This window comes from Megalobrama amblycephala, linkage group LG18 (genome assembly GCF_018812025.1).
Source record: "Megalobrama amblycephala isolate DHTTF-2021 linkage group LG18, ASM1881202v1, whole genome shotgun sequence".
NCBI lineage: Eukaryota > Metazoa > Chordata > Actinopteri > Cypriniformes > Xenocyprididae > Megalobrama > Megalobrama amblycephala.
The window spans coordinates 23,748,248-23,768,375 of record NC_063061.1 but is presented as its reverse complement, the minus strand read 5'-3'; the positions used below and the strand labels follow the sequence as shown (position 1 = coordinate 23,768,375).

The 20,128-nt window shown below is 38.6% G+C and overlaps 1 protein-coding gene across 5 annotated transcripts in view; it reads right to left on the bottom strand.

The window, feature by feature from the left end:
* The window catches only part of fgf10a (fibroblast growth factor 10a), a 44,577-nt gene that overhangs the window by 5,184 nt on the left and 19,265 nt on the right, over window positions 1-20,128 (bottom strand). For 4 of the 5 annotated variants that reach the window (XM_048166714.1, XM_048166715.1, XM_048166716.1 and 1 more), the window contains 3 exons: window positions 12,284-12,393; window positions 11,949-12,086; window positions 10,553-11,789 (listed from right to left, as the gene is read on the bottom strand). In XM_048166714.1, the coding sequence (XP_048022671.1) occupies window positions 10,553-10,859 (307 nt within the window). In that variant the 5' untranslated portion in view covers window positions 10,860-11,789; window positions 11,949-12,086; window positions 12,284-12,393. Of the gene's footprint in view, window positions 1-10,552; window positions 11,790-11,948; window positions 12,087-12,283; window positions 12,394-12,536; window positions 12,555-20,128 lie in introns of those variants that run through there. The other variant, XM_048166718.1, reaches the window with a different exon arrangement.

Genomic DNA, 20,128 nt, shown 5'->3' with positions numbered 1-20,128 from the left:
AATAAAAGGAGGGGGCTCAGAGATGGGATCACAGACTTGGTAGGATTAAGGGGGAATAATCCATGATCAAAGACCAATAGAGCAGACAAAAGCAATGGAACGGCTGCCCAAAATGACACAAGCGCAATTACATTTTGACAAGAAATCCCAAATATATAAAAAACATCTATTATACAGACACATGCAGACACAGACATCCCTATGTGAGTGATGTCATGTGTGCAAAACAACATGTCATGTCTACAGTAAATTTGGTGGCTGTGCTTTAAAGCGTGCACTGTCAAAATAAAGCCAGAATCTTCTGGCAGAAAGCACCTGTTTGCTTTCGTCTATTTGATGTGGTTTGTCAAACCAAAACATGCTGCTATTTTTTTTTTATTTTTTTTTTTTACGTCTGCCTCACTTGTCCCAAGAGTGTTTCCCCTGTCTGCATTGAAGCTGAAATGCAGGTCTGCAACAAAGGGCTGGATTTACAAAATCAAAACATCTCTGAGGCATCTAAGCAACAGGTCTCACTGCATGCTTTCTTCTTTCACATCATAAACATTTAAGATCTGCCCCTCTTTCATTTCAGATTTCTACCAAAATACCAGTTATTTAATGTGAGATCTGACCTAAAAGTACAGAGAAGTTTTAAGGCCAGTGTCTGAAGTGCAGTAAGCTCGCAAGCACATATAATCTAATCAACATTTTTAAGACATTACCAAGAACAACAGCTGTGCGTGCAACAAGTTTGTTACGGTTTTATTTGGCTCATTAAGTGTGTCTGCACAGTCATGTTAGAGTTAAAACTCAGAAAACCTCTACAGCAAACTTAATCAGATGGTGGACCACCTAACACCCCAAGTCTGAGGGAAATTTTCAACTACTTAAAAACAATTACCAACAGTTTTAAATGGCACACAAATTGTCCTTAGTTTAAAATAGCCTATAACTGATATCAGTTACATTATCAAAGTAGCTGAAGCCCTTTATCATGAATTTATATTTTTAAATTATATTTAAAATACTGTATTTTTTTTTTAAATAAAATTAATTTTAAATCAATTTTGGTGTTTTTATAAATATTTTATTTATTTATTATTTTATTATCAACCAGTCAACTTGCCAGCCATTATTATGTATTCATTTATTATTTTTAAATTGTATTTATTTTTTTTTATTCCTGCCAGTAAACTCGCCAGCCACTTGGAATCCGTCACGCGGCACAGTTTGAGAACCGCTGCTCTACAGACAGAAATGCCTTGACTCATAACAGCGTGATTACTATTAAACAGTTTTCCTGGCAGACCCAATGTTTTGTTACATCTATATCATGGCGCTCCGGTATTCTGACAAACACGATTTCACCGCCTGCATTATTCAAAGCACTAGCCAAGACATTCTCTTAAAAAAATGCGAGAGAATTTTCTTTTGCGGTGCAAACTAATCCTCCAAGTATTCTTGTTTTACTCCCCGTTAGGGCTCAGATTACAAAGACTTAAAAGCCTCTGCATTTTAACAAGCCCGGCCCCACCTCGTACCCGGCCATGTGTCTGTGACATTACACTGCCCGTGGCCCAACGGTGGTCCAGAGAGTCCCACCCGTAACCTAGCGTGATCTTCCCTCAGTAGAATTGGCTTCTGCCCCAGGCTCTGTAGGTGGCCACCCCCCTTCCAGCTCAACAGCATTCAGTGTTTTCTTGGCAGGGTGACAGAACTCAGGTTATCGCATCTTGTGGTAATTACAAAAACCCCGCAGCCTCATATTTGTAGCCTCGTGCAACCTGCATCACTACCTAAGCCAGCGAGAGAGTGAAAGAGACCCCCATCCACTTCAAACATGTTTGAAAACAACAATTTTTATCAGGTAGACGGACCTTTCCCTAGCAGCGTTCAGATTGGATCGTTTCCAGACATCAAAATAATAATATTACTTGCACTTGGGAACCCTCAAATGCATGTCAGCTCTGCACATCGGTACAAAGTCCGTATAAGTCGAGCCATATATTACACCAGGGTGCTTAATTGTCCTGGGAACCTCGGACTGCCACGCCTCTGACACACACGTCTTTTCAATTAACCCCCCCGTCTAAAGGACCATAAAGGAAAAAGGGTCCCCATTAAAAGGCATCTTTGCAGCTGACCCGTCATTGGCTTCTGATGACAGTGACTTGCACCTTTGATCTGGGCTCTGCGGGCCCCTGGCTCCTGGGCTCGGGGAGATCAGTGGACTGGTCTGGGGGGCCGGTCTCATTATCCCACTCTCCTGGTTCTGCTGAAATAGAGTGACTTTGGATGAACTTAGGCTGGAAGGACTGCGAATGTGTTTGTATGGAGCCCTTTTGAAGATTTTACAACCTGATCTAACGCGAAAATGCGTTACCAGGTGACAATTTCATATGAATTTGTATAGTGTGATTCGTACAAAAAAAAAAAAGAAAAAGAAAAAGGAAGCATGAATGTCAACTCCTATCCCCACCCCTAAACATACCTGGGCCATAAGCAGATTGTATGCAAACGTACGAATGAGATCGTACAAATTCAAACAAATTAGCCACCAATTCACAAAATAATTACGAATTGCCAAAAGACTGTGCTGGATTTTATCAAGTCTGCTCTTTGTTCATAAGCAGAGTTCACTGGATTGAATGGAGAAATGCAACGTTTTTCATGCTAATAGCCACAAATCAGATAACCTGATGTTTTCGTCATTTAAAAACAAAAATGAACTTTGAATTTAGTTTTGAATTTTGTTTCTAAATCAGCCTTTCTGCAGTTCACAAGATGGTTTACAGAAAGCATATGTGGACTCTGCAGACAGACTCAGAATAACAAATGATTTTTCATTTTTAAACAGGCTTTCATTGCTCATTTTCCTACTGAAACTTGCTAATAAAGAGTAATGCAAACTCACTGGTAAAGACAGTTATGCAATCCATTCTCCCGAGAGCTCATAGCACACAGCTCAATTGCACATCTGCCTCTAAATATCTGTCTTTAGGACTCTAGATCCATATCTTGTGCCAAAAAATAATGACCAGCCTCCTAATCCAAGCAACAGGGAGGTGAGAGTGTGAAGCAGAAGTCACAAGTTGTATTTTGCTTTAGAAATGTAATTGAAAGTCTGCATGTGACCATGCGCAGAAGAACCTGTGAATCTTTAAATGTGCACAGGCAACCTTCAGTCTTGTAGTTTGCGCTTGGCCTAAAGAAAAGCATAAAATGAACACATGATTTAGGGCCAGTGACTTGCCCTACAGATGATGTGTATTTGACTACATGATAACATTACTTTTCCCAGGGGCATAAGGTTTGAATGTGCATGTCTTGGTCTGAGCTTAATACACAAGAAATAGCTCTATTTCATGTTACGTAATAGGTCCTCGGACAGTAGTGAAAACAGTAGTGCTGTTCTCCTGCTATAAATCTGCTAAAATGTGACTCATTGAAACAGCACATAAAGAAGAGTAAGTCAAAAAAATGAGTACAATTCTTCTTTTCTTTCTTCCAGTTGCATGAGCTCCATATACACAGCATATACTCAGTATATATATATAGCTCCTATATAATGGGTTGCTATGAGATTTATTTAAGAGAGGTCTGGGATTATACAAACTGAGAGAAATTATATATGTAGTTGAATTATATATATATATATAACATTATTTTCATGATTTGTTCAATTTTTTCTTTTGTCAAATCAACTTCAATAATTAATGTGGTTCAGATAACATAATATTTTGAGTTTCTGTTTATTAAACCAATCGCCTTCATTGTATTTACTCGAATTTTTAATTTCAATGAACTCAAAATCTTAAGGCAACAAGGTAACTTTAAGTTAAACTAACAATTCTTTTTTTTACAAAAATGAAAATTCTGTCAGCATCTGCATAAAACTTAACCTGTCTGAATGAACTGGATCATGTCATAAAATCATAAATAATCAAATAAATATTTATTTTGAATCCGATCTTTTTAGTCACTTTTGCCTCATTCACTTTCATTATCATTATAATGAAGTGGTAAGGAGAGCATTTGTTAACCACCCTGTAAACTGCTCAACTAATTTTTAATGACAGACAGATTTGCTTAATGTTTGCATTGCCAGGGCAATGAAACCACTGAAACACTTTGCGCGCTCACAAGCACATGAAACCATGCATGCACCATCCTCAAACACACACGTTACACAAGATAACCAAACACTGTTTACCGCCACAGAAGGTCGTCTCCAAGATTCCGACCTCTTTCTAGATGTCAGAGCAGACACCCATCTTAATGAGGACCAAAGCAAGACCACTCAAACTTCCTGCTCACGACTTTGACTGGCCAGATGCATCTCTGCTCACACTGTCCCTGGTCTCACTTCAGTGCTTTGATGCCCCAACCGCCGCCATCTGTTCAAGCACACATCGCTTAGGAATTCCTCTTGGAGCTTGTGAGATCTGTTTGAGGAAAGCTTCACCCTGCTCTCAGCTATACGTGTGTCCAGTATTGTAGAATGTCAAACACTTAACAGATTTATAGGACACTGAAAGACATTTCCTGTTCCCTCAGGCTTGATAAATATAAAGAGAACAATGGGTTTTTGTACAGTAGATATATCAGTTATCAAGACTCCCTGTACCTGGCTTAAAACTTGTTACATCTCAGTCTTACACCATAAATTGCTCAATGACCAGTAGTATTGTATATTGACTGATTCCTGAAAGTAAACAATCATCATCATCCCATTGTTCTGTGGGCAAGTGTGCTTTTGGTCACTGTCTGTTGGCAATCAGACAGACCATAGCAGAAAGGAGACAGTGGTGTTTCTCCCCAGCACACCCCATGGCACAAATGGTGCTCTGCTTTAGGTAATGGGGTCAGAGGTTAGGCATACATCTGGTCTTCCACTCCTCCAGGTTGAACTTTCAGCAGGGAAAAATGGATGCATTAACTAGATGAAGATGTTACTGCAGAATTTACACACGTGCTGTGGGTTTAATGGACTTAAATGTACTTTGATGGTTGAAAACATTTACTTTTATCTAAATTTACACGGTAAAACTATAAAATACAAATTATGGCACATCAATTTTCAATATCATAGTAAAAAAATACAGTAAAAATAGTGATAATGTAAAAATATTATTACAATTTAAAAACTGTTTTCTATTTTAATATATTTTAAAATGTACAGTATTTATTTATTTATTCCTGTGATGCAAAGCTGAATTTTCAGCATCATTACTTCAGTATCAGTGTCACATGATCCTTCAGAAAACATTTTAATATGCTGATTTGATTTGGTGCTCAAGAAATATTTCTTCTTATTATTATCAATGCTGATAATAATCAGTTGTGTTGCTTAATATTTCCTTTTTTCTCAATATCTTTCTGACCCCAAACTTCAGTAGTGTACAGTAACATAATGAAACAATAGACAACTTATAAGTAAACGTATCAAAGCTATCAAAATGTTGGATTTTTTTGAGGGCTGTGGGTCTTGTAGAGATGTCTTGTAAAAACAAGCTCTGTTATTTATGAATCAGAAAGGAGAAAGTATATGAGGACGTCTAGGTCAAAGAGAATGAAACACTAACACTAACCTTTTGCACATCAGCTCAATCCTCATAAGTCACTTTTATTACTTGTGTGGTTGGGATTTCCCATGGGAGCTATAAACGGGTACCGTAACCACAGAGAGCACTCACACACACACACACACACACACACACACACACACACACACACACACACACACACACACACACACACACACACACACACACACACACACACACACACACACACACTTCTGAAGAGTGCCATCCATGTGGTCAGGGCTGGCAACATGTCATTTAAATTCACACATTGCATATGTTCATTTACATCAGTGAGTCATTTTCAGGAAGCTACATTTGAACTATAAAGCAAGAGCTGACTGAATATACAGATGATGAACATTTAACAGTCATATGTTAAAATGTTTTGTTTGCAACATGAGTTTTGGAGTGGTTGAGCACTATGACCAAATCAGTCATTTCCATTGTGTGCATGAATGAAATGGCAGAACAAAAGGCTTTTAAATTAGTATATGACCAATCAGTAATAACAACTGGTCCTACTAAGCGAGTGTAACAGGTCCTACTCACATCCGCTCAGAGCAGGATTTGACCAGCACCACTGGCGTGTGGTCATGCTAACAAGGACGCTAAAACCACAGCCTCTAGCATCAGTAAGACCTCTTGAGGCCAGAGGAATTAAGTTTTACCTGCATAGCTCATTATTAGCTGGTCTCCATTACACCCCTAAACCTCACTCCCATCTGGGTCACAGCACCAATGTAACTGGTCCTACTCGCACCCACTCTGAGCAGAATTCAAACCAGAGTTATGGGAAGCAGGTGCGCTAGCAAGGACACCAAAGACCACAACCTCTAGCGTCAGTCGCTAGTGCGTGTCTTGAGACAAGCTGGGCTCTGTTACATGAGGATAATTCACTTCTGATCATGGTGACAGATAGATGCTGAACAAACCTCACCTGATGCTCAAGAAGAAGGTTCAGTACCAAAGTGGGTAATTTAGTTTTTTGTTGTTGGGATTTGCAAGATGCAAATAATAAATATGAGATTGAATCCAGGGGCCTCATTTATAAAATGTTATTTAGAAAGAAACTGTTCTACATTTGATCTAAGATCATTTATCAAATGTGCGTACGCCTCTCTTCCAGATGTGAAATCTATTTCTGCGTTATAGGCCATTTTATAGCCTATAGATTTGCCCAAATAATTTACACGTGTGTGACCAAGGTATGCATGCTAAATGATTTAACTTTAATGCTATGTAATTACGCTTACAGAGTTTTATTATTATTATTGCTGCTTTAGATTTCCAAATATATGCAGTACTCCCACTCTGCCACAAGGAAAAGTGCGTATGCCAGCTTAAACCTGATGTGTGCTAAGCCCTTTTCCATGACAAAAAAGTTCCACGTTTTTAGAAATCTGAACATTGGCTTGGATTTTAGCGTACACACGCTCTAGTCAAATTTTTGCGTACACATGTTTTATAAATGAGGCTCATGGTGATATATAGAACAAATATTTAGAACAGAAATAAATAAAAAAAAATGAATAATAATAATAAAATTGCTCAGTCATTTAGTGTACGTTTTTTTTAATAGAAACTAATAAGAGAAACTAATAAATCTTACAATATTAAGATTTATGATTTTTGCCCTATTAACTAGCATCAGCTGATTGTTTTCAATTTGTTCCAGCAGACTTGCTGTGAGCGTGGCTTGCGGTTCCTGATGAAGCATTTAACGTTTACCAGCCTCAGTGAGAGGCCCTCTGAAGTCATAACAACAATGCAGTGCAACATTACCCAGCAGACCAGTGTCCCTGCACTCTAGTTTCTGAGAAACACTTGACAGAATATGCTTATTCATCTTTCTCTCTCATTAAAACGACAAAACAGCTTTTATACGAGGTAAACTGACAGAAGCTGATGGAACGTTAACATTCATTTAGCAAACAAGTCATTTTAATCCAGTAAGAGGTTTGTTTACCATACAGTTGATAAGGTTCAGCCAAATGCATACAAAGCAGCTTAACACCTGAAATAAAACTAGCAATTTATATAAATGTTCTCTCATGAAGAAAAACATAGTCTTAAAATCTTCAAGAGTACCACTCTGAGCAAAGCTAATGGAGTTTGGCCTGGAAACACCTCATTAGACCAGCAATAATCTATATTCTTAATTGAGCCCTATTAGATTAAATTGACCCCAAATGGAGTGAGAGGCGTATAATGACCGCTGGTCTGACCCTTGTTTGATCTGCTGCCCAAGAGCTGACACGATGATTGGAAAGACCCCTGCACTTTAGACCTTGCGATTCAACCAGTAGTTGAACTCTGATCGGACACATCCCCTCAATCAATGCTGTCAAGGCCTAATGATCCTCATTAACAATTTCCTCCGGCCATCCATGCCTATGCCTATGCCGCTGAACTACAACACCAGAGGTTTTGCACTCGTGTTGATACCGGCGTTTTATTAAGCACAAGGACCGTGTGATAAACACAAAACAATTGCGCAGAGGAAAGAGAGGGCAAACAAGAACAAAACAGGAAAAGAAATATTAAACTCAGGCCGGTCTGTTTGAGAGCTTTTGCATCACAGTGAGCTTGTTGTTAGCCTCGCTCAATACACCGAGGACAGCTCCGAGTTCCAGCACAGGGTGCCGTTTCCAAAAATGTCTTGGGGGAGACACAATGTGACAAAAGTGATACTGAGCTGATGGATTCTGAAAGAAAATCAAACAATATGGGTGGGATAGGATTTCAAGCTGCACATAGACAGGTCTTTTGTGGACTTGAAAACTAAAGAAGGCTGGACTTGAGAACCTCAAACATGGACAAAGAGACTCTCTGACTGGGAGTTTGAATCTGGGAAATGTAACAATCTATCATACTTAGGCTCTCTGCAAATATTTTTCCACATCAAATATGCAAAACAAATATTGGCCCTCTCATAAAATACGGGCATTTGATTTACTGCGAGTGTTTACGGTGGTGTAAATGTAAATTTCACATCAAGATGTGACATTTTATATGTGCATTGCTGGTAAATAGACTATATTAATGTCTCATTAAAACTAAAATACATAACATAACATAAAAATACTTTATGCATTTTAAAATGTATGGCTGAAGTTATGCTCATGCAGAAAAAAATCTGACCTTTCTGCATTTCAGCAGAATGCAAAGTGTGCTATTCATGAACACTGAATGTGGAAGTATAAAATATATATTTTTTAAAAACTAGTTTGACAGGCACAGATATGTTGTGCACAGCCTTTTCCCTCTTTATAAAGTTCAGGTCTACTTAAACACCGGGCCATCAAACACAAAGATTACTGTCGACATGACGTCAGGCTATATACAGTAACATGCCGTGCTGTTCATGGGAATATTCTTTTTGTTAACTCGAGAGAAATATTACACCACAAAGGGACTGGTTCCTTTTAAAATGCCAGTGGCTCCAACTGGAGTAAAATCATTTGAGGATGTTTTGATGTTTCAAGTGCATGATGAAACATAACATAGCAAACCACTCATTTCTGCCCTTTTTACGGGCATTTGTGGCAACAACAATGGTCTCTGATTACAGAATAAATCAAGCAAACACGCCTGTTGTAAACGCCGCACACTAACATTGCACTGTGCCGCTGTTTTAAAGCGAAGGACACAGGGAGCACTGCTGCTACCTTGTGGGCACCAGAGGCCCTTCGAATTCAATTATAGCGTCCGCAAAAAAGTGCAGGGAAAGCAAAGGGATGGCAGAGGTCCAATCTGTTTTGGAGAAATGATCCATTCACCAACAAGTGGTTCCCCTTTGCTATGCCTCCCGCAGACATTCCAGGCCATATCCACACTTCAGATATATCGGCACTGAAACGAGATGTGAATCCCGACCAGCGCATCTGGTCTGAACATTATTACCAGTATGCTTCATGCCTAAGGGTCATTGTGGGAGCTAACAAGGACAGTGCAGTTTTCACATGTGGTAAGCAAGTGGCGGGATTTTTTGTACAGAAATCATTGGCATAAGGATTAGTATAAAACATGGTATATATATATTTTATATATATAAAATAATAATAATAATAATAAAAAATAAAAAAAAGATTAAAAATGCATTAAAAAATATATAATTATGTATTATGTTTAACATCTACAACACTGGACATCTAACACTGTCCAGCTTTCTGGACAAACTCTTTGATGGTAGTTGAAAGCTTTCCAAAATTCTTCAAGCTTGGACTTGGATTTATTAAGAAACTTTCTGTGCAACACATTTAAGAGGCAGTTCGGCTAATTGAAATACCCACAGCCATGTCTTGCGGGGTTCCAGCACACCCTTGTCTAAAAAAGCCAAGCAGCACGCACATGGGACCCATATGTCAAAGCTTTTTTTATTAGTGGCAATGTGCGCACAACCTACTAACGAAAAAGCGCAGAGGGAGTTTTCAGAGTGTGGTGGCCAGGTGCTTCGAGCTCCTCGCCGGGTGTCTGGACGTGCCACGAACGGTAAAATGAAGTTGAAATTCTTCGGATTATTTAAAGATTATTTATGATTGAACGTGATGACACTTTCAACACAGAAAAAAGTATAAAACCACTTGACATATGTTTTAAATTAATAAAAGTAAGCCATTTATTGTAGCAACAAGGGAGTTATGGGAGCACTAATAAAGATAACTGATGTAACGCATGATGTTCGGGAGTAACTTCCAGCGTTTTACCTGGTGCTCCCCTGGTATTTTCAAATTGGTTCCAGGAAACCTGCTATGAATAAATCTGCGCACTGAAACCTAAGGACCAACATTAGGGCTGACTACCTCTTAGCAGCGCATGCGAACTCCACGCACAGCAGCTCGTGCCCACCAACATCAAGTAAGGTTTATATTATGTGTTGGATGTTTGACTCAGAAATCAAAGGAGGCAGGAAATAAGCAGTGCCATTTCTTCTATGGGACCCACATGTGAAGGGAAAGAGGAGAAAAATGGGTGTTACTTACTGTACGGATCGTCCTTGCTTTTGGTGCCATTGACTTTTCCGTTCTTATCGATCCTGAGAAAGAACTTCTGGTAGGAGAAGAGTTTCCTCCTGCGCACATCCCCCGTGAGGTGGTTGTAGCTGCGCACATGCCGCCCCACCACGGCAGCCGACGAGGAGTTGGCGCCCCTCGGGGCACGGACGGCCCTGTGGGAGTCATGGCAGGCCACAGGCAGAGCCGAACACAGGAGCAGGAGCAGCAGCGGCAGGGAAAGGCAGGACAGACGGAACCAGGCTGAGGCACCCTTAGTCACTTTCCATTTGCACATTGTCCTGGAGCTCGGAAGACTGGGAAGAGCCTCACAGAAAGGTACATGCTGAAGAGCTGGACGGGAGAAAGGGTGATAACAGGAGGTGAAGCCCCGTGAAGCGTCCGTGGCGGTCTCGTCTGCTTGTGCTGCTCAGGCTGGATCCAGTTCCCCTTGTGTCCAGAAGGAATGTGTCAACATCCATAACTCAAAACACCTCTGTGGGGAACCGCTTCACCTCCTCCTGCTCTCCCACGTACAATCCACTGAAGAACCCCTGTCAGACGGGGGAAAACAAGGACAGCGAGAGACAACAAAAATGTTCTGGAGAAGAACGGCAAAACGACCCGAATGCAACAGGGCAGCGAATCTGTTCTTGATGAAACGAGAGGAATCCACAGTAGGAAAAAAAGTGTAATCCCTGCTGTGTCCAGCTCTCTCACTCTCTCAATGTCCCTCTGATTTAGAGTGTGTTTCCTTTCTGCTCACCACTGAAGTGCTGAGAGGATCCTGAGGTGGAGCAGACTGAGCTCTGACACTCCTCTCACCTTATTTATTTGGTTCAGGGCCCCAGATGTAATCTTTAGCTAATAGGGACACTGTGAAAGCAGTCGGCTTTGAAGATCAGCGTGTGCGCGTGCATGTTTTGCTTGCATGTGTGCGTCAGAATGAGAGGCGACGAGGGGCATTTTTCCTCGCCCCTCTCCTATCTGTCTCACTCTGTTTCTCCCAATTGCCTCACCCACTCTCAGTGTCTCCCTCTCTCTCACTGCCCCTCCCACCCCGTTCCCTCCCATCTGGGCTGGGAGCCCCATGCGTCGGCCCGTACAGGTCTCCTCCGGCTAACTGCTGCAGCCCCCCCCCCGTGGCATGCGAGCCTTATCAGAGACACCTGGAGCTGATTGCTGCTTTTCTGCTCTCATTTACCGCCATCCTCATCAGTCTTCTGTCCTGCGTTGGAAAAAAACAAAACAAGAATTGAATGTACCTGCACTGTTTGTACCTTGAAGTTTATAGCAGCGATATAAAAGTCTTAGCCGTTAATCTACTTTTAAAGGGCATTTCCTACAACAAAATGAGACATCAATGCTGTCGTGGGACAGAACTCACCCTGAAAACAATCTTTGTTTCAAATCTGGTTTGTGTGTTGTTTAATTTCCTTTTCATATTGTCCAACAGAATCCGTATCTCCGCTTGTTCGTCATCCCTCTCTATTTTTCGGTGGAAAAACCAAGCCAGATTCAACTTCTGCCAAGTAAATATCATTCATATCATATTTGGGCACATCTTCAGTCCTAAATTCCAACCTGTAGTGCAGTTAGTCCTTTAACTAAACAAGGTGTGAGAAGCTCTTTAAGGCATTGTGTTTCTGGATATTTCTGTAAGGGGGTGTCCTGAAGGAAAAGATTATTAATTGAAATTCTGATGTTGCATAATCATTTCACCTTCATGCCAGACTTATCTTGCGCCGAAAGATCTGTTGGAGTCGCAAAGAAGCGAGGAAGTCGACCACTAACCGGGGCAGACGTTTACTCATTACGGGTGGGGGGAAGGGCTGCAAAAGAAGAGGGAAAAGAAACATGTGTTAGTACAACTAAACTGTGCCTAGTGCATTTGAATGAAACAGTATGATATGGTGTCAATTTAATGTCTCTTCGGATACAAACATTTCCATTGCGCTCAGAGAAGCAGATATACCTTTGCCAATTTCATTCATGGTTTACTTAGTAGGGCATATTGTTTTGCAAAACACACTGCTCGGCAAATCATTGTCATCATTTTCTAAAGCACAAAGTCCAAAGTATTATTTCTCGCGTTCTCATCTGCATATTGTCATCGAAATGGCAAAGATGTGGAGTGATGTTCTTGTTCTTGGGTCTGGAGTTAAAACAAAACTTTACTGGCACTGGGTCCCTCTAGTGAGACAAACTTTAACAACAGGAGAAAACCCAAACCTAATCCTCTTAAAAGCTGATGTTTGAGGATGAATAGCTGTTTTCAATCGAAGGTGTCTTTCCTGTCCCTGTAACCCTCATGAGCTCCATCTACCTATTGCTTGTCTAACCCGGTGCCCGGGGTCCTCAGAAGTGTTGGTTCAGCACTTAATCTCACATCTCCCTGCAAACACCTTGGTGTTATCACACACTTCCTCTGTCAGACATTTCCTGCCAACACTAGGGACAAGGAACCAATCAGAAGAATGGGAACTCGGAGAACTCTGATTATTGCGACACACTTAATTGATTTTTAAAAGGGGAACTGAATGTTCTTCTGGTTTCTAGGGAATATTGGACCACCCTGGACTAGCCGATGGAAGATAAAAGTGCACGGACGACATTGTGCCTTTTGACCAGTTCTAATATTTGCTGATTAACCTGTTAAAGGGTTTGAATGCTTTTGTTTTTTGACAATTATTTTTCACAATGATCATCTTCATCATTTGCTATTTTCTATAACATAAAATAACGTTTTACTCTGTTTTTTTGTTGTTGTTGTTTTTTTAAATACTTCTTTTATTTTCAATTTTACAGTTATGCATAACCTGGGATATTACTGTCATCATTATTTTCATTATTTGCTATTGTCTACTACGCCAAAATAATGTTTTCATGTTTTTATCTTCAGAATAATGCTTTTATTTTCAATTTTACAGTTATTTATCTCTTGGGACACATTGCCTATAGCATACATTTATAAATAATATATGAAATCATGTTCAGTAATCAAGTTTGGCAGCGCTTTTTACAAGATTTAACCTAATTATAAAATATATAGAAACAATTTAAGGGTTAACAACTGACTAACAACTATTTTCATATGCAAACTTTTAACAGAAATAAAAGAGAGAGAACATATGCGCATGTAACACTGGATAAATCCTAGAAATTTCAAGACAATTTAGAACAACTGCAAGGACAGTTCAAAAGGTTTTTCATACAATTACTTTTGCATGTTGTCTGTTTTAGTGCATTTTCACGCTTATCCCATGAATATTTCACTTATTTTGATTGCCCAACTAAAAATATATATAAATGTCATTAAAAAAAAATCTGCTGACCAAATTTCCCTTTCTTGTCCTCTCTAAAAATAATCATTATCATATTAAAGTAGAGACTCCGGGGTACAGACTGCCATTCACGGAGATAACCTGTCTATGGAGGGATTTGTGAAAGGAGCGAATATGAGACAGCCAGAGGATTTTTCCCAGCCAGCCTCTGCCACTGAATGTCCTGCAGTGTTTCTCATTGTTTGCTGCCTCATAAGAGATAGCCAAGAGAGCCTGAGAAAACTAAAAAACAGCACTATTTAACGGAATTCAATCTGTCCCAATAGATTTGAATCGCTAACTTACATGTCTGAGTGTAGATTCTATCTGGCTAATGAGGGGCCTGAATCCTTCTCTGTTACTTCAAAGGGGGTGAAATTCTACCTTTCTTGCAGCGAGGACCTTTGCCTGGGCTCTCTCTCTCAGGTGTGTCACTGTGCAAGCTAAAAGAGAGGGTTTCAGGCAGCGAACTTCCAAAGGACTGTTTGTTCCTAAGTTCTATGTTGAAAGCTAAATATGGGTAAATATACTGGCCAGTTTCAAAGCCTACATTTATCTTGCTCTCATTTAATCCAAGATTTTCTTAATGATTAATTTACAAGCCAACCACAATATTTAAGAGGAAACTCCAATACCGTTCCTGCATTTCTATGCAGGAATGGCATTGGGCCCCTAAGCTTAGTACCAATAAGCTAATACAGTATCTTGCTTCTAAACATTATGTACTACAAAATTTCACTGTTTGTGCAATGCAGTTCATGCAATTCGTATCTTCCACAAGTGACGCTACAATGCGAACTGTTCTACACCTCTGTTGACCTTCAATGGGAGAGTAATTTGCCCTAATTTCCTAACCGTTTCCCACTTTCCTGACAAAAAGCAGTTCAAGACTTCTTTTGCATGCTATGCCATATCAGTATCCATATCAGTGATGTGCAGCAGATTTAATTAGTGACTCTGTAAGATTTAACACTATGCTTTTGGTTTTACATAATACATTAATCTGCATCTCAGAACTGGTATCATTTCCAGCCAAAAACACTCAGGTTAGTGACCGTTAAAGTTGCTGCAAAGACTCTAACAGGGTGGATCAAGACAAACCCTTAACTGTCATTGTGCTTATGTGTGTGACATTGACCTCTGGGCATTTGAACCTGTGACCTGTCACAATCTCCAAGCTCATTCAATAGCACTAAGTGATCAGCACCTCCAAGACAAAGACTCCAGCTGCCTGGTGTTGAAATATGCATCAGGTAAGTATTCACTAATGGTAAATAATACATTGGTTAGATTAGTTCTAGTTTCAGGGAAAGCGAAGCGGAATGAATAAATGATAACACAATCTATCTGGATCTCTCAAGCGGCAGCTCATGGGTGTAAGGTCCTCAACACTGTGCATTGTATCTTGAACAATACAATGTTTAAGAAAATGAGGAAAAAAGTGAATGTGTGACATTTGAGATTAGTACAGGGCAACAGTTTTGTTCAACTAGCTCAATCAGATCATACAAAACATATTACTTCCAAAAAGTGTAAACAAATATGAACTAAATTAGGTAATAAAGATTGAAATGATAATCTTTCTTGGGGGGGAGGGGGAGTCATGCTCTCATAAAGGTGTCAGGTGTCAGCAGGGCGTTTTATCAGGTGTTTTAACTCTCAGTGAAAGATATGAAGTGTAAGGAGAGGATGTGAGGAAATGAGGCCCAGGTGGCCTTAAGTGGGAGGAGACTGGAGCTGAAAATATTCCCAGGCCCTTTAGGACAAAGCAATCTCCCTCCAGTCAAACCCAACCAAGACCGATAAACTCAATAGAGTGTATAAGTGAATTTAGATTCTTTATCTTCTTTTTATAGTCTTGGGGATTTTTTTCTATAGTCAAAGGGATTTTTGCTTCTAGCATGTATAGCCAATGTATTAACGTTACAACCGATATTTATAAAATTCTGTTAGAAGTTGTAGGATGACAGTGAGCAAACTACAGTCATTCAGAGGTCACAAAAAGTAGAGCCAAGCAATGACACTGGCGGCTAATCGACAGGATGACACCAGAAGTACCTTTGCCCTCTCTAAGCAGGAGGTGGAGGTTGAATGTCACACTTGAACTGGAGTCAGTGTGTGCAGGATCACTCTATCAATGACTGCCTCAGGTTACTGAGCGTTACTACATACAGAAACATATGTTCTACCCCTTGTACTAAACCAAACACAAAAAAACTTAAGTTTATCTTGTGAATCAGGTGTTGAACATGATAATGAATAATAATAGAATTAATAATAGAATTAATAATGAATATATACAGTGCAGTCCAAAAGTTTGGAACCACTAAGATTTTTAATGTTTTTAAAAGAAGTTTTGTCTGCTCACCAAGGCTACATTTATTTAATTAAAAATACAGTAAAAAACAGTAATATTGTGAAATATTATTACAATTTAAAATAACTGTTTTCTATTTGAATATATATTTGACAAAGTAATTTATTCCTGTGATCAAAGCTGAATTTTCAGCATCATTACTCCAGTCTTCAGTGTCACATGATCCTTCAGAAATCATTCTAATATACTGATCTGCTGCTCAAGAAACATTTAATATGTACAATTGTACAAAATATTTGTGTACAATATGTTTTTTCAGGATTATTTGATGAATAGAAAGTTCAAAAGAACAGTGTTTATTTGAAATCTAATCATTTGTAACATTATAAATGTCTTTACTGCCACTTTTGATTGATTTAATGCATCCTTGCTGAATAAAAGTATTAATTTATTTAATTTCTTTTCAAAAAAATAAAAATAAAAATTCTTACTGACCCCAAACGTTTGAACGGTAGTGTATAATGCTACAGAAGCTTTGTATTTCAGATAAATGCTGTTCTTTTGAACTTTCTATTCATCAAGGAATCCTGAAAAAAAAAGTACACAACTGTTTTCAACATTGAAAATAATCATAAATGTTTATTGAGCAGCAAATCAGCATATTAGAATGATTTCTGAAGGATCATGTGACACTGAAGACTGGAGTAACGATGCTGAAAATTCAGCTTTGCATCACAATTACTTTGTCAAATATATTTAAATAGTACAGAGTTATTTTAAATTGTAATAATATTTCACAATATTACTGTTTTTTTACTGTATTTTTAATTAAATAAATGTAGCCTTGGTGAGCAGACGAAACTTCTTTTAAAAACATTAAAAATCTTAGTGGTTCCAAACTTTTGGACTGTACTGTATATACACACTTGTTGTTATTATTATTACTACTACTATTGTTTTAAATTAAATTAAATACAATTATAATACCAGATTATAAAGAACAAAAGTAAAATCGAAATGATCACAACAGAGCATTATTAGTGTAAATCAGTAAGCACTGCTCCACAATGACAGATTGAAGAACATGGAGTCAATGCTATATACATGTTGTCCCTGATAAACAGGGAAAAAAAAAGAAAAAAAACACACACACACACACACACACACACACACACACACACACACACACACACACACACACACACACACACACACACACATGTTGTGTTTTTGTGAATTGTGGGGACTTTCCATAGGCCCTAATGCATTTTATACTGTACAAACTGTATTTTCTATCCCCCTACACTACCCCTACCCCTAAACCTAACCATCACAGGAAACTGTGCACACTTTTACTTTCTCACAAAAACATCATTTAGTATGTTTATAAATCCATTTACATTGTGGGGACCGCTGGCTGGCTGGCTGAACTCAGGTTTATATTACATTGTGGGGACATTTGTCCCCATTAATAGGGAACAGAGCAGCTGCAAGAGACACTGTCGGTCAGTTTGCTTTCACATCATGGTGTCAGTCGTCTAAGAAAATAAAGCAATTGAGGCGTAAATGCAATAAAGTTCACAATGAAGTTCTCTTTCCGGTTCAGCTTGTTATTCTAACTATCTGTAAATGTCAAAAATATAAACAATGTACACAGATGAGTTTAATAATGATGAGGGTTCCCTCTATTTCCTAAAACAAATAATTCCCCAAAGCTTTGATTAAACCACTTCAACAGACATCATAATAAAGTTACTCTCTGTATAATAATCAAACAATCTTTTCTCAATTTACAGCTATCAAAGCTTAACTGGTTAATAACTGCACTAGAAATGGCAATGGGTCCAATTGATTAGCCAGAAACACAGTTAAATGTCTACATTGAATGCACTTTAAGTTACCAATTTCATTTTAATCTTGACATTTTCAAGCAGTAACAGTTGCTATTACACTACATGACCTAAAGACATTATGATCACATGAGTCCCTCACTCCAAAAGCACCTGATAAAACCACATACGAAATATCAGACATTCCACTGTTTTCATACCAGACATGTCCAACGAACATATCCTGTCCAGTGCACATATTGCTGTGTACATATATATTATGTTTTCTCCCCTTAATATATCAGAGTGTGCCTTCCATCTGTTGCTCCAATTTGAACTCTCAACCCCCTCTTGTTCAGCAATTACACTGCAATGATGTGAAGTAAACAGACCACATCTCTCAATAGTTTTTGTGCCCATTGAGGCAAAAAGAAAGAGAAAGATGCTCTAGTCTAGAACATTGTAATCATGCAGAGAGCACAACAGAGGGAAAACGTGTGTCCAGTTTACCCTCTGGCCGCAGTGAAACGCAATACTCTGTATATTCCGTTACAATGGCATTCTTTTTCAATTACTCTTAAATGCTGATGAGGCCTGGTGACCGTGTGCGTATGCTGATTTAGAGTACGTGTGCCTGTGTCATTATTGTTAACTAAAACATAAATATTAAATGAAAAAGTTATACTTAAAAAACAAAAGAAATGCTGCCTTGGCAACTAACTGAAATAAAATAAGGTGAAGTACTAAAATTACTAAAACTGGAATTAAATCTAAACAAAAATAAAATATTAAAAAGCACATAACAAAATTACTAACACAAACTGAAATTAAAATAAAAACTAAGAAAAATTAAAAATAAAAGCTTATTCACAATATCAATAAATGAAATAGCAATAGATAAGTAACACTAAAATCATTTATCAAATGTTGTAAGAATTGGCCACAGCTGCATGTGCTGATATAATTAAAGAATTTTTGCTTGTATCTCAGAAATCTGGTAACAAGTTTTCCTTTTTTTTTCTAGAACAAAATTTAGCAATCACTTTTTTGTGAACAGCTTGTAACAAATCTTTAAAAAAACAGACCTTCCCCGACTTCCTAAGTTGTCTATGAAAGCCTGTAGACTGATTTTCATGTGAAGGACTAGGGTAATTTTTAAATCTAAAGGATGTGGAGCTTGCGCACACTGCCGAGAACCTTTCTTCCTTCCTATGACACATGAAATGAATGCTTATGTTCACAGTGTTCAGGATAATGCTGAAAGAGCCATTCTGTACTGTAATGTCAACATGTCACGCAAAGACAAAGGCATTAATTCAAACTATAGTCTCATATGCTATATAGCCAGAGATCTATAGTCTCAAACATACTTTATAATCAAACTATCATACAGTGCACTTTTAATTTCCTCATTTGTCGATATGATGCCAGTGAATTGTAGATCTTGTGCAAACATATCCACATAGATTTTGTTATTGAGAGGAACGTCTGCAGCATACTTATTCATAAACGTCACTCTCAGCAGCGAGAATGGTGTCGAAATGTTTCGTTATCAATATAATGCTTCAAAGGTATTTCCAACCTTTTTTTTTTTTTTTTACCTTTAAGCAAAGAACGAAAAGGATCTTCAGTGAGTACTGAATCACGTTCAGTCTCTTGTGTATTACGTGTGCATGAGTGTGAGCACAAGCAATAAGTTGCTGGCTGCGGTTTACTTAACGGCCACCGGTGTCGCTAATAACAAGGGTTTATGAATTCTATAGCCCTGTCTCAAATGGCACACTTAATGTGCACTTTTGGTCTTGTGGACTTACAATGGCCGCTGCATGCGCGTGTTTGTTAAAGGTGCCCTAGAATTAAATATTGCATTTATATTGGCATAGTTGAATAACAAGAGTTCAGTACATGGAAATGACATACAGTGAGTTTCAAACTCCATTGTTTCCTCCTTCTTATATAAATCTCATTTGTTTAAAAGACCTCCGAAGAACAGGCGAATCTCAACATAACACCGACTGTTACGTAACAGTCGGGGTGTACGCCCCCAATATTTGCATATGCCAGCCCATGATCAAGCCATTAGACAAGGAAAGGACGT